Source organism: Schistocerca piceifrons, chromosome 4, assembly GCF_021461385.2.
Source record: "Schistocerca piceifrons isolate TAMUIC-IGC-003096 chromosome 4, iqSchPice1.1, whole genome shotgun sequence".
Lineage (NCBI taxonomy): Eukaryota > Metazoa > Arthropoda > Insecta > Orthoptera > Acrididae > Schistocerca > Schistocerca piceifrons.
The window spans coordinates 384827270-384840974 of NC_060141.1; the positions used below are offsets into that span (position 1 = coordinate 384827270).

General features: G+C 42.0%; 1 protein-coding gene across 1 annotated transcript in view; it reads right to left on the reverse strand.

The window, feature by feature from the left end:
• Positions 1–10451, reverse strand: part of LOC124795860 (protein nervous wreck) — a 737145-nt gene extending 726694 nt beyond the window's left edge. Inside the window, exon 1 of the mRNA XM_047259941.1 lies at positions 10381–10451. Within this exon, the coding sequence (XP_047115897.1) occupies positions 10381–10401 (21 nt within the window). The 5' untranslated portion in view covers positions 10402–10451. The remainder of the gene's footprint in view (positions 1–10380) is intronic.
• Between the last annotated feature and the right edge of the window lie 3254 nt (positions 10452–13705).

A 13705-nucleotide genomic window follows, 5' to 3' on the forward strand; every position in this document is an offset into this window, starting at 1 on the left:
CTTGTGGCGTAATACCCCAATCAATATAGAGCAAAAAAGGTTGAATATCTGGAATACTTCGTGTAGTCGTAAATTGTTGTGCAGTGGTAGGAGGGAGTACTACGAAAAAGATAAAAGAAATTGTGACTGGCGAGGGATGCGTGTGGGGGTGGAGGTGCGTTTGAAGATCTCTAGCGAAAACATATCCCAGAACAAAATTTAGCTACATTAGAATTCCAACAAAAAGGTCCCGTTCATTTTTTCTGTAGACTAATAGTTTGCGCGGGCGGGAGAATATTAAGATCACGAGCGTGGTTTTTGAAGACCAGATATAACATTGCAGGTTGCATAAAGCAACACCGGCAGGGTAGCTGAATCACAATCTTCTGAACATGGTTAGGAAAAACAGAAAAAAGTGATGCAAGATTGTAAATCATGGCGGACATAGTTATCGTTTACGCAACGGAAGTGAGTAGCAAAGTGTTATTGGAAATCAAAGAATGTGAATAGGGATCTTCGGCGTTGGAGAGTTGAATTTCGAATGGCGTCACCAACAAGGTTCACGATTGCTACATTCTGAGGCAAGCACGAATATGACGTCGATGTAACGGTTCAAGAAGTTAGTAAGAGACTCTGCAGAAGCAGATATGTCCAGCGAACAACAAAAATGTTGACTTAGTATTCCAGGGTTCCTTACAATCTCGAAGAAAATCTGGGGGGCAATGTTCTTGTCAGATTGTGATCAGCAGACTCAGTGTTCACAGAATATTGCTGTATCAGAAATGGAAGTCTCACATTCCGAGACTTCTCTATGCTCAAAACTAGGACGATCCCGATAAACATGTTCAATTTTGTGAGCGGTTCATCAACATGTGTTAAGAAAGGGCAGGTTTGTCAGTCTTAATACTTTGCCTGGACGAAGCGAACTTTAAACTTAACTGAACAGTAAACTCACAGCAATTAGTCGTCCTTTTCTTTCAGATTTTATTAGATAAATCAAGATTTCGGCTAGTGCCTAGCCATTATCCATGCGCTATTTCATGCTGTCAATGCATTTTCTAGTATGGCAGTTCCCTGTTGTTCGGATTTCTAGCACAGTGACAGAAAACCGAACAACAGGGTACTGGCGTACTAGGGCATGCATTGATACCATGAAATAGGGCATTAATAATGGCTAGGCACTAGCCGAAATCTAGATTTGCCTAATAAAACATGAAAGAAAAGGACGACTGATTGCTGCGCTCTATCATTTGAACGTCATATCGTATTCGTTGAGTGCACCCACATTCCTACTGGAAGGTAACTTGATGAACAGTAAACTGTCATAACTGTGTGTACTAGGGTACCGAAAACCGACTCATTACTATAAAAGATTGTTAATCTACCAGGAGAATCAGTGTAGTGTGGTCTGCCTTCCAAAGCGGTAGTCGAGCCATACAGGTGACTCGTACGTCGAAAGGCTGAACATTATCATTCCTGGTGGACAGTGGCCGAACAGAAAACACTTTTGGCCTGAAGTCGACCGACTTCTGCCGACTGCAGCTGATCCAGAAATTACGTGAAGTGGAGAAGGGTGAAATGAAAGGAAAGGAGAGGAACTATTGATGTCAGCTGTATCAGGACTTTATGCGGGATCAGTGGCGACAAGTGAAAATGTGTGGCGGACAGGCATTCGAACCCGGGGTCTCCTGTTTGCACCCGTCACCGCTGATCCCACATGAAGTCCCGATGTAGCTGACATAAATAGTTCCCTTCCTTTTCTTTTTCTACCCTCCAACTTCAATTTACATAACATGTATCTCAGCTGCGGACTTCGCGAGGTGTCTGTTCTTTCTGACATATCCGTAAGATGGGCAATGAGTACACCACCTTCAGAGCGAATACACAATTACGTTCGACCTTCTGCAGTAATCTCAAAGTAACGAGCATGGGGGATATGGACGGGGATTGCATTTAGATGGCACTAGGTGGGAATGTGGGTCGGCCGAAAGACGTGCCGAGATAGTCCACGCAATTGCGATAACACCGTGTCCGGGTGGCGCAGTGCTTAACTTCATTCTGACATGTCCGTAAGAACAGACACCACCCATTAGCATAAATGATCCAGAAATAGCCAGCCCTCGTTCAGATCGTTGTGAACAAACTATATGTCCTTTAACGTTCCCTTTTTCGTTTCAAAGAGTGTATACGTTGCCGTAGATGTAGGGTACAATCAGTAAGGAGTCAAAGAAAGTCTCCATGCTATGATTTATGAACAGATCTACATCTTCAACTAAAAGATTCACACATAAATCTTTGGCAGAGCGTTTATGAAACCTCTTCCAGATTATTTCTAGACCGCTCTACTCTCGAATAACACTTGGGTAAAATAAACTCCTAATTCTTTCCGTGGGACCTCTGATTTCCCTTATTTTATTACGATCGTAATTTCTCTCTATGTAGGTGCGGGTCAGAAAAATATTTTTACTTTCAGAGGAGAAAGTTTTGATTGCAATTTCGTGAAAAGAACTCGCCGCAAGGAAAAAAGTCCTTGTTTTAATGATTGGCACCCCAGCTCGCTTATCATATCTGAGAGACTCTCTCCGCTACTTCGAGATACTACAAAAGGGTTATCCTTCTTTGATTTCCATGTCTTCTGTCAGTTTTAATTTTTTTAAATATTTTTATGGGATCCGTAGCCTCAACGCGATATGTGAATGAAAACACGGTTCAGGTAAGCTGTATTTTTTTTATTATCCATGCGATTGGTCAATGTCAATCTTTGGTCATTTTCAAGCCCTTATCTTAAGCTTCCAGCTTCAGTTTACATTATAATATACCGCTTCCGTGCCTATGTGGCATAAAAACAATATATTAGTCATGGTTGCGTCTACTAGCCGACATAAACAGGAAGATGTTATCTTGCAAATCACGCATGTTAGCAGCTGTTCTCAATCCTAATTCTGGAATATTTACATCTTCTGAAGTGAAGGATTTTCGGAAAACCCTGCTTAATAACTCCGCTTCATTGGTTCCATTTGTGAATCAGGTAGTGTAAAAATTTTCCATTACATGGTGGCAGCGCGCTACAACAAACGGTTTCGAACTATTTTAGAAAAAAAGGCAAGTCTTGGTTGCAGAATTATCAGTAACGCGTTTGACGCTTTTGGAGCATCATCAGATTTCTTCAAAGTTGCAGAAAATGTACCCTGTCCGCGATAAAGCCACATGAAAAGGTCACAAAAGAAACTCGATATGTAACCCATCCATCATAATATGGCTTTATGATGGAAGCTAGTTTCACACAACCTGATAATGTCACGAAAGTGTAAAACGCGTTATTGACAAAAAATAACTTCGCAACCAAAACTGTTTTACTCTGAAATAATCAGATCGTGGTTTAACTTCGGAAACATTGCCACAGATACTCACAGCTATACTTCTGCCAGTACCAGTTTGGAAGGTAGGAGACGAGGTATTGGTAGAAGTATAGCTGGGAGGACGGGGCGTGAGTCGTGCTTGGGTAGCTCAGTTGGTAAATTCCCACAGACAGTTTGGCAGCACTGAATCTCGGACTTCACTGCGAATGCAAATTTCTCCGGAGCGTGCTGTAACAATGAAGTAGCGAAGCCTGTGTGGGCGGTAAAGTAGACAGTACGGGTGATGTTTCCAAGCACAGACGTACGTGCTACATGTCAAAACGCAAGACTTGCTGAACGCACACACACATACACACACACACACACACACACACACACACACACACAAACACTGAAAGCCCCTGTACCGGCAGCACGGTCTCGACACAACAACGCTCTCAGGGGTAGGGCAAGCAACACGCAATTAGCGTGTGTGACGCCGCACACAGGAGCGCTCTGTAATGCCGGTAAGCGTCCAGTCTGCAAAGGTCACGAACAGTTCCACTGCACCAGCGCTTAGAACCGCGAGATAAAGGTGGTGACTTATCTACGGAGCCAAACATTATCCGCCGGTAAGGCAGCGACTGAGATTACGGTTAAGCACAGCTGACTACCGCTCAAGACAATGAAGCCGTCTTGTGCTGTGTCGGATGAACCAGAGCTGCAGCTTCCTATAAATAGCTCTTACTCCCAGAAACGTATCTGAATCACTTCAGCATCGTGGGCGCCACAATGCAGTTGGCGTAATCTAAAAGTCGCTGTTCGACAGCAATTCGTCGTAGCATTTTTCTCGCCAATTAAAGAGACTTATCTCAAACTAAATTTGGTGTATGTAGGTATGGCGTTAATAGTTATCTCTAACAATAAGGTCCTAGCTTTCCTCGACAATGGTTACAACTTGAAATTCAGAGGGTACCTATGACTGCTTTTATCTTTGGCATCTGTGGCGCATTTTGATTTAAGGTACCTGTATGAGTCACTGTCGTTTGGGAAACATTTTATTGTCTACAACGAATTTTAGTATTCGTTGTTTTGTGAATATTTATAGAAGCAACCTGTGGAGACTTAAAAGAAAGAAAGAGGTTGTCTGTTACATTTGATAGGGACCCTGAGCAACATGTATCTAGATATCATTACAATTCTTGATTTAAATGGCGAATTAAAACAGACTACACTCTACAGTCTAAAGGTGTCAGACAAGGGCGTTGTCTGACATCCATACTCTTTTAACAGTGTATTTTGACGACACTTTCCTAGTGTGGAAAACCTGATTTCATACTGGCATTTCAACAGCTGGACATGCTACTTTAAATTGTGCCTGATTAAGCAGACGATCATAAAATGTGGTTCATAATGATATACAACAAGTTAGACAATTTAATTATGTAGGTTGAGACACAAAATATTAACACACTCCGTTAAAGATGCAGAGAAGGAAGCAGAAAAAATCGCAAACATGTATGCGATGCTCAACAGGTGTGTGAAAATAAAAAAGTAGGCGGCACGACTGAAACTTTGTAAGACCAGACTCGTTCCCTCGTCCCGTACGGAAGTAAATTATGGGTCACAAGTAAAAACACAAGAGAATAGAACTCATATAGCAGGAATGAGATTTCTCTGAGCAGAGCAGGTTAGACGGGATTAAGAGTTACAGCATCAGGACGAAATTCCTACCTCTATGAACGAAAATAAAATGCACGAAAACAGAAAAAATTAACACGTTAACAGAATGAGAAGTGAGACACCAGAAATAAGAAGGAAGTATAGAAAACTGGAAGAAGATGGTATCTCAACGCAGATGCCTAGTGGTTGAACTGTACGAGAAGAATAAAAGGTGTTGCTATCATTGTATCATTATTTTCCACACTCATAATCAGTCATTCTTTGTTTGACGATCACTTATTCTTCATCATCTAAGTTGGATCATTATGTACTCGTATAAAACTGTGTTTTTAATATCAGTAAAGATGTGAAACGACGCATTTGCACTATATAGAAACCGAAATACCAGTAGATGATCAAGATGTTGACGTGCGCTAATCTATATCTACAAGGATACTCTGCAAATCACATTTAAGTGCCTGGCAGGATAAAATCATTTGTGACTGAATGTTAGGAGTATACTAATATGTATTAGATGTTAAACTGCAGGTACTTTCATAACAGGTCAGTTTTCCGGCCCACGAAAGGCACTGTTATAATCACCTCCAGCAGAACCACAGAGGAAAGCATTGTGCTCTGCAAACCAACCAACTGACCATACCTTCTAACGTTTAGTGGAATATTATGGTGAGTAAAATCAGGAAACGATATTTAGTTCACATTATTTTTAGATTTTACAAAAAAAAAATCAGACATAACCAAATTTATAAAACTAGTACAAAACAAAATAGTCTAATAAAAGTATATTTCAATCGTTATTATGCTTTTGTTGGATATTTATTGGCATTCAGGAAAACTATATGGCTGTAGGCTTATGACGGCTGAATTAATAAAGAAAAGACTTATTTATACCACCGATTTGTACAGCAGTTGACTGTTGTATTTAACTTTTGTACCGATGCTTATATTGTAAATCTTTATACTACTATCCCAGTTGCCAACGTCACTGAAATGTTAATACGTAGCTAAAGCGTCCGAGGCAGCTTGTTCGCAGGTTAGTGGAGAAAGAAAACAATCAAAGATGTCTAAGATGGCAGCGGGAAGAGATCGTTAGTCCATGTGCAAACATCCTTGGTTCGATTCCGAACTTGTCCGCAATGTAATGTGTATCGGTGGCATATCTATCTATTGACAGTAATCTGACCGTCGCACTTTAACTCAGCTGTCCCACTGCTATAGTAGCCATGAGTAGGCTTTGTGCTAGTTCCAAGATTCAGCTCTCTACTCTGTTCCATTTACATAATCACCTGTAATGATGTTACGCTACATACATACTCATCTTACTTGCCCAAACAAGACAGAAACCATTTTGGCAGATCGTGTGTAGTAAAGATATGTAGCAGAGAAGTGGGACTGTACCTCAGTATTTCAGTTTGTCGTACGAAAAAAGTTGTCAGCTAGAGATGAAGAAATGCAAATCTTCTGAAGTTTCAAAATATATGTCCAACGAAAAGCATTAACTACAATTTCTAATTTTTCCCTTTCTTATAAGTGTCAAATCTCAGGGACTCTTGGCGACACCTAGATGCCTGAGCATGCTGATACTGATGCCTCCGCTATTAACGTCCCCAGCATTAAGACAAAAAGGATTACGATAGTAAACAAATATTTTGTCGCACATGAAATATTCTGTACTTTGCTCCGGTCCGAAAACGAAAGGAAAGATGGAAGAAAGAAAGTTTGCCGTCGTTATATTCTATTGGAAAGGAGTTCCGGGACATATTAAGAAGGGAAACATGAGACAGATGTCAAATTTTAGCTCGAAATTGAAGCTAAATATTTTGTAAGGTTTACCATAACGGCTGGGATGGCATCTTAGAAACAAAGACTTCGCTATTCGAGCTTACGTTTGTCGCAAATGATCACTGACGGATTTCTAGTTGATGACAAAGGCGTCCGCAACTCAAGGGAGGAATCGTCGGGGAGGGGAGTGGGGTGTGAACACTTGCTCCTCCTCCCCCTCCCCCCCCCCACAATCCCTGGAATATGTAGTACAGAGTTCTTATTCAGTACAGGAGTCTAATGAACTTCTAGAACTCATTTCCCTAAATCTCTCTTTTAGCCAACTGTAGCATTACGTGACTGATCACAGTGAGACAATAACATGGTTCTAGTAGTTGCTGTATCATTTGTATCAAAAATGGCATGTTTGGAGTCTTTCAACTTCCTCTCCCTCCCCCCCCCCTTCCCCCACGTCCTCTCCCCCTCCTGAATGAATTTCAGTGAATGCCAAAGGTTGAAAATCCGTTCAATTTAAGGGCTCCATATACATTCCAAGATTAGAAAAGAGTTTGGAAAAGCGGAAACTTTGACCAAATGGAAGGTTTATACACGGCACCACGGAACAAGTTGAAGCGACGTGTGTTCGTAATGCATAAGAAAGTCTTTGTCAAGCAGCAGTTTTCAAATGGCTGATGATGATGATGATGATGACGACGACGATTCAGGCAGAGTCCTCTGCACTCGGTAGACTGGTCTCCATTTAGCCACCAGCGCTGCAGAGTTCTTCAGCTACGAAACTTTTCACAGTGATTCAGAGGTAAACTGAGATATTTCCTTGATTCCTCCAAAAGAACTTTGAACGACTTATCCAGCAATATTGTGCGATTAAGCGTGATCCACGTTAGGCTTCGCTAACAAGTAATGGACGATTTCAGATGATACACTAATAGGGGTAGCCATGAGTGTGTTCAGTACATAACGAGCGAGGTGGCGCAGTGGTTAGCACACTGGACTCAAAACCGCGTCCGGTATTCCTGATTTAGGTTTACCGTAATTTCGCTACATCGTTTCAGGAAAATGCTGGGATCGTTCCTTTGAAAGGGCACGGCCTATTTCCTTCGCCATCCTTCCTTAATCAGAACTTGAGCTCCGTCTCTAATGACCTCGTTGTCGACGGGACCTTAAACACTAATCTCCTCTTCTGTTCCTCTTGTTCAGTACGCATGGAAGCGTTACAGAACTGCTGAAAACTCTTAGGGCCAATCTTCGGGTAATCGACACGACTTTTAAAGCACCGATTTCGGGGAGCATCAAAGAGAAATTGTAATTAAACGTATTCATTACCACTTCGTAATTCGAGGAAAATATGAGTTACAGCATGAACATCACACGACCAGCCATTGTTCCCTAATCGGTATTCCTAAAACGATAAAAAAATTTGGTTTTCTCCTGCCACAAACATTACAGCAATCAAATGCCCATTACGCATAGATGTAATGTCTTTTCCATATCTCCTTGCACCCATTGTTATCAGAATGTTATGATTGAAACTTACCACTGACGAGTCAGTTTCAAGACTATCGACATGCATGGAACCATCTGCAGTAAAGCAACTAGCATAGACGAAATCAGGATGCTACATAAACAACCTTCCAACGCGGGCTTACAAAACTTCCGTAAGTTTGGAAAGTAGATCGAAATTCGAACCTGCTAATAGCAACAGTGACAATAACGTTTCCATAGTATTTAGCATGTCTTATCGGCTACATTATTCTTCTTCATGACTTCGCTCACCAATTTCCGGAGATCAAAGGAGCTAAATTCAGCTGTCTACTCTACTTCAGCATTAAGCTACCCGAAGACAATAGATACAGCTCTTAATGGATACGTGTAATCACTGCTATAAACCGGAAACAGGCCCTACAATGACCACGATAAGCATGACGACAGTTAACTTTATTTCACGAAATTCCTGTACCACATACTTCCAAACCTATTCTGCCAGCGAAACTTCAAGAAATTACTTGTATTTCATCTAAATTTACATTATTCTCGACCGTGAGCGAAAACGTGCCACATGTGTATAGCTGTGCACTCTTTAGCAGCCATCATTACGCACATTCATACTTTTTGGGCGACCTCAGCGCGTCGCCTACAATAACCGACATGTCAGTAATATAGCACCATAGCCGATTGTAAATCTATAAAGAACTGTACAAAGAGAAATGAAAATCCTTGCAAAGGCGATGAAATGCTGAAAAGGTTATTTTTCAAGATGATCTGCTTACAGCTTCTTAAAAAACTTTAGCCTAATTTGTACTTTCAAAAATTATTAACAAGCACAGTCTCAAATTTGTTGAAATACTGTTAAAAATTCGGCGAAGTTTGTTTCCTAGTACCACGTCAACCACTTTTTGTTAAACAGCTCATTGAAACAATCCGTTCTGAATTTTGTTTCTCGAACTCTTTCGTAGAATCAACTCACTAGCGCACTGAAGTTGCAGATCATAATTTAGAACCACTGTCCTATGTGTTGTAGTTCAATGTTTCACAGAATTTGGAGAACGATGCTAATAATTTGCCGCTATTGCTAGTCACAGGCTCGCTGGCAATGAAGTGGAAACGAAATGTATTGAAAAGTTTCACCACAATGTAGCCGCTTAGTGAGAAACATGTAAGGTTCAGTTCTGTTAATCGATATTGCTTGCACGGATGACCTAAATAATAGCAATTCATTCCTTATACAGTAAAATAAATACATTTACCATTATGAAGCAGAGAAAGAGAGAATCACGCCAAAGCAAAACATGTGCAAAGTTGTTAAACACGTAAGTCCCACTATTGAATAAATGCTACAGTCCTACTTTTAACAATCTACCCTCAAAGCTGATCGAAGATATCTGTGGCAGTCATAGTTCTAGTCAGAATCAAAGGATGGCCTTTCGACTTGGTAAAAGCTGTACATAATAGAAAATAATGCGGTGGAAGATATGGATAGTATATTGGTCCTTATAGGAACATCGTATTTCTGTAGGGTGTCAAACTTTTCCCTCTCTTTGTATACTGATTTAATTTGCAGAATATCAGCTTGAGCAATGTTCACAAAACTTGAAATTATATTAGGATATAGTAACTGCAGAAGCGGTATTACAGAATCAAGCACTGGTGCCACGTGTTGTAGTAGACTCCCGAGCAGGCAATAGTGCAAGAGTTGCTGTCGTGATACACGAGGTAGTCAATAAGAGGGGCAGACGCAGAGGTCAAGGATATAGATTCCTATACACTGCCCACGCGTCACAGTTGAATGAGCGATCGCTGCTGCCTCTCATCGTAAAAAGTCACGTTGGCGAACGTGCGTGACAGTGTTTTTAACACTGTACTCGGAGAGGAGGCAGCGTGGTCGCAGCTGCAGATCTACAGCGATAGTACGAAGACGCTCTATATGCGGTCACCCGCCTAACGTTAGACGCTAGAACAGAGGTCGGCGTCGCGGGTCGCGGTCGCCAAGGTAGCAGAGCAGAACGCCGCAGCGTCGCCGGCTGCTCCGGGGAGCGACACTGGCGCGCGGGCTTTGTGGCGGGATTCGAACCCGGGCCTCGGAGGGTCAGCGGGTACTCACCTTCCTGGGGGGCGGCTGCATGGTGGCTGCTGCGCCTCCTCCGCAGCACTGGCTGCCGCCTCCACCACCGCCGCCGCCGTCTCCGCCGCCACCGCCGCCGCCGCCGCGGTATTGATTCGGCCGCCGTATTGACGGCGGGGCACCGCCTTCTCGCCAAACACCCACGTCCACCGCCCTCTATATGCGTAGCCCGGCTCGCGGGCAGCAACTACTCTCTGTGGCGCGACAGACGAATGTCGGTCGACGCTTGGGGTGGGACTAAGGTGTATACGTCTGCGTTACATTCGGTAATACGTTTTCCTCTTTATTTCCTTATTTATTAATCTATTTATTTTTGCTTCTTGACTGGAATACTCTCTTTCAAAATCTGACGGTGGCAGGGGTAAAATACAGGGAGCGAAAGGCTGTTTACAATTTGTATAGAAACCACATGGCAGTTATAAGAGTCGAGGGACACGAAAGGGAAGCAGTGGTTAGGAAGGGAGTGAGACAGGGTTGTAGCCTCTCCCCAATGTTATTCATTCTGTATATTGAGCAAGCAGTAAAGGAAACAAAAGAAAATATCGGAGTAGGTATTAAAATCCATGGAGAAGAAATAAAAACTTTGAGGTTCGTCGATGACATTGTAATTCTGTCAGAGACAGAAAAGAACTTGAAAGAGCAGTTCAACGGAATGGATAGTGTCTTGAAAGGAGGATATAAGATGAACATCAACAAAAGCAAAACGAGGATAATGGAATTAAGTTGGGTGATGCTGAGGGAATTAGATTAAGAAATGAGACACTCAAAGTAGTAAAGGAGTTTTGCTATTTGGGGAGCAAAATAACTGATGATGGTCGAAGAAGAGAGGACATAAAATGTAGACTGGCAATGGCAAGGAAAGCGTTTCTGAAGAAGAGAAATTTGTTAACATCGAGCATAGATTTAAGTGTCAGGAAGTCGTTTCTGAAAGTATTTGTATGGAGTGTAGCCATGTATGGAAGTGAAACGTGGACCATAAATAGTTTGGACAATAAGAGAATAGAATCTTTCGAAATGTGGTGCTACAGAAGAATGCTGAAGATTAGATGAGAAGGTATTGAATACGATTGAGGAGAAGAGAAGTCTGTGGCACAACTTGACTAGAAGAAGGGATCGGTTGGCAGGACACGTTCTGAGGCATAGAGGGATCACCAATTTAGTATTGGAGGGCAGCGTGGAGGGTAAAAATCGTAGAGCAAGACGAAGAGATGAATACACTAAGCAGATTCAGAAGGATGTAGGTTGCAGTAGTTACTGGGAGATGAAGAAGCTTGCACGGCATAGAGTAGCATGGAGTGCTGCATCAAACCAGTCTCAGGACTGAAGATCACAACAACAACAACATTTCTGCTTCATCAGTTTTCTGACCGGGTTGATGCGTCCCGCCACGAATGCCTCTTCTGTGTGAAACCTTTCATCTCAAAGTAGCCCGCATCTCGTGGTCGTGCGGTAGCGTTCTCGCTTCCCACGCCCGGGTTCCCGGGTTCGATTCCCGGCGGGGTCAGGGATTTTCTCTGCCTCGTGATGGCTTGGTGTTGTGTGATGTCCTTAGGTTAGTTAGGTTTAAGTAGTTCTAAGTTCTAGGGGACTGATGACCATAGACGTTAAGTCCCATAGTGCTCAGAGACATTTGAACCATCTCAAAGTAGATTATACAGGGTGTTCGGAAATTTCCGTTACAAACTTCTAGGACTTGCCATGGTGAGTAAGTACATAATGTTTTGAATAAGTACTCATGTCCGGGGTTTCGATTCAGATGTTCAACTCATCCATTTCTGCTTGAGGAACTAAACTAGGCGTAACGCAATACAGTTAATAGATAACAGTTCGAAACGAAACGTGACGAGACATCAATTTATCGCTTACAATATTTCTTTGTATTAACAGTTAAACCTTACGTTTTACATTATTCCAAAACAAAAGAGGACCCAGCATACTGTATGTACAGAACAGTACTGATGCGTTACACTTACGGACATTGTACCTATGAAGCATATTCTGGTACGCACTCTCCATCCCACCTGGTGTCTCTTCAGTTTCTAGTGCAGCGGCCAGATGTCGTGGTAGCAGATCTTCCTCTGTCTCAAAAGGAGTATGGTCAATTAAACTTTGCGCATGATCCCACAAGAAGTACTCCATCGGAATTAAATCCGGCGATCGCGGCGACTACGCAGGTAGACCACTCGGCCTATCTATCTTTCACCATATAACAGAACAAGCATTTACAAGTTATTTTAAAGAAATTACGTACAGTCGCATTTACTCCAGTGGCGAACGATAGTTGAATATAATTGAGATATATATAGCTTATTAACAAATTCCTGTAAAATAATTATAATATACCTAGTGTAGGTACGTTAAAGACATCGACCTTATATAGAAGACTTTGCAACAATTGCTCATAAGTAACATGCTCGTAAAATAACGAAAACACTTTCTAATTTAGATTGTGACAGTTACATGCTGTCGCAGGAACAAGGCATAACAACGTACGAGGCATAACACACAATTAAACAATCGTCCATAAAGTAAATCCGCCTAGTATTTCTTGAGGTATGACTTGCTGCTACGTCTAAATCATAACTGATATTAGCGCATCCAGTGTATGATACATGAAAATGGCCTAAGGTCGAAATTGTACAATCATTCATGAAACAAAGAGAATGGCAGCTCAGCTGAAGGCATCACGAAGTTATTCAAAAACTATGTGTATATCTTAACTGTACCGAGGCGTTTTCCGACAAGAAAACACGTTTACAAAATTGTAATTTCGCTAATATTTCGGATGTCTCATGGGAAAGTAAAGCTTTAATGTTAGTTTTAAATGTCTCAGAACCGTACGTGGGAAGTGAGATGGTCACCATCATGCATTTCCTGGCGGGCATTCAGTGACACAGCTTCCAAGAATGGGTCCAATGCCTTTCGTAAGAAGATCAGGTATGTAGGACCAGTTAGTTTGAGTCGAAGGAAGTATGGCCCAAACACATGACGATCCAGAATACCTACCCACATGTTAATACCAAATCGGTGCTGAAATCCCTCAACATGCGTTACATGAGGGTTTTCGTCTGCTCAGAAATGGCAGTTTTGCGAATATAGAATACAGTCCCTGGTGAACTTACATTCATCTGTGAACAGAACTTGACTTGAATACAGGGGCGTGTCGATGCAGTGGTGCAGGAACCACTTGCAACAGGCAACACGTTGTGGAAAATCGGCTGGACGCACGGAGTGTACCCTTTGTAAGTGATTGTCGTTCCAGATGATATTGTGACTAACACCCATTGCAGACGCAATTGTTCGA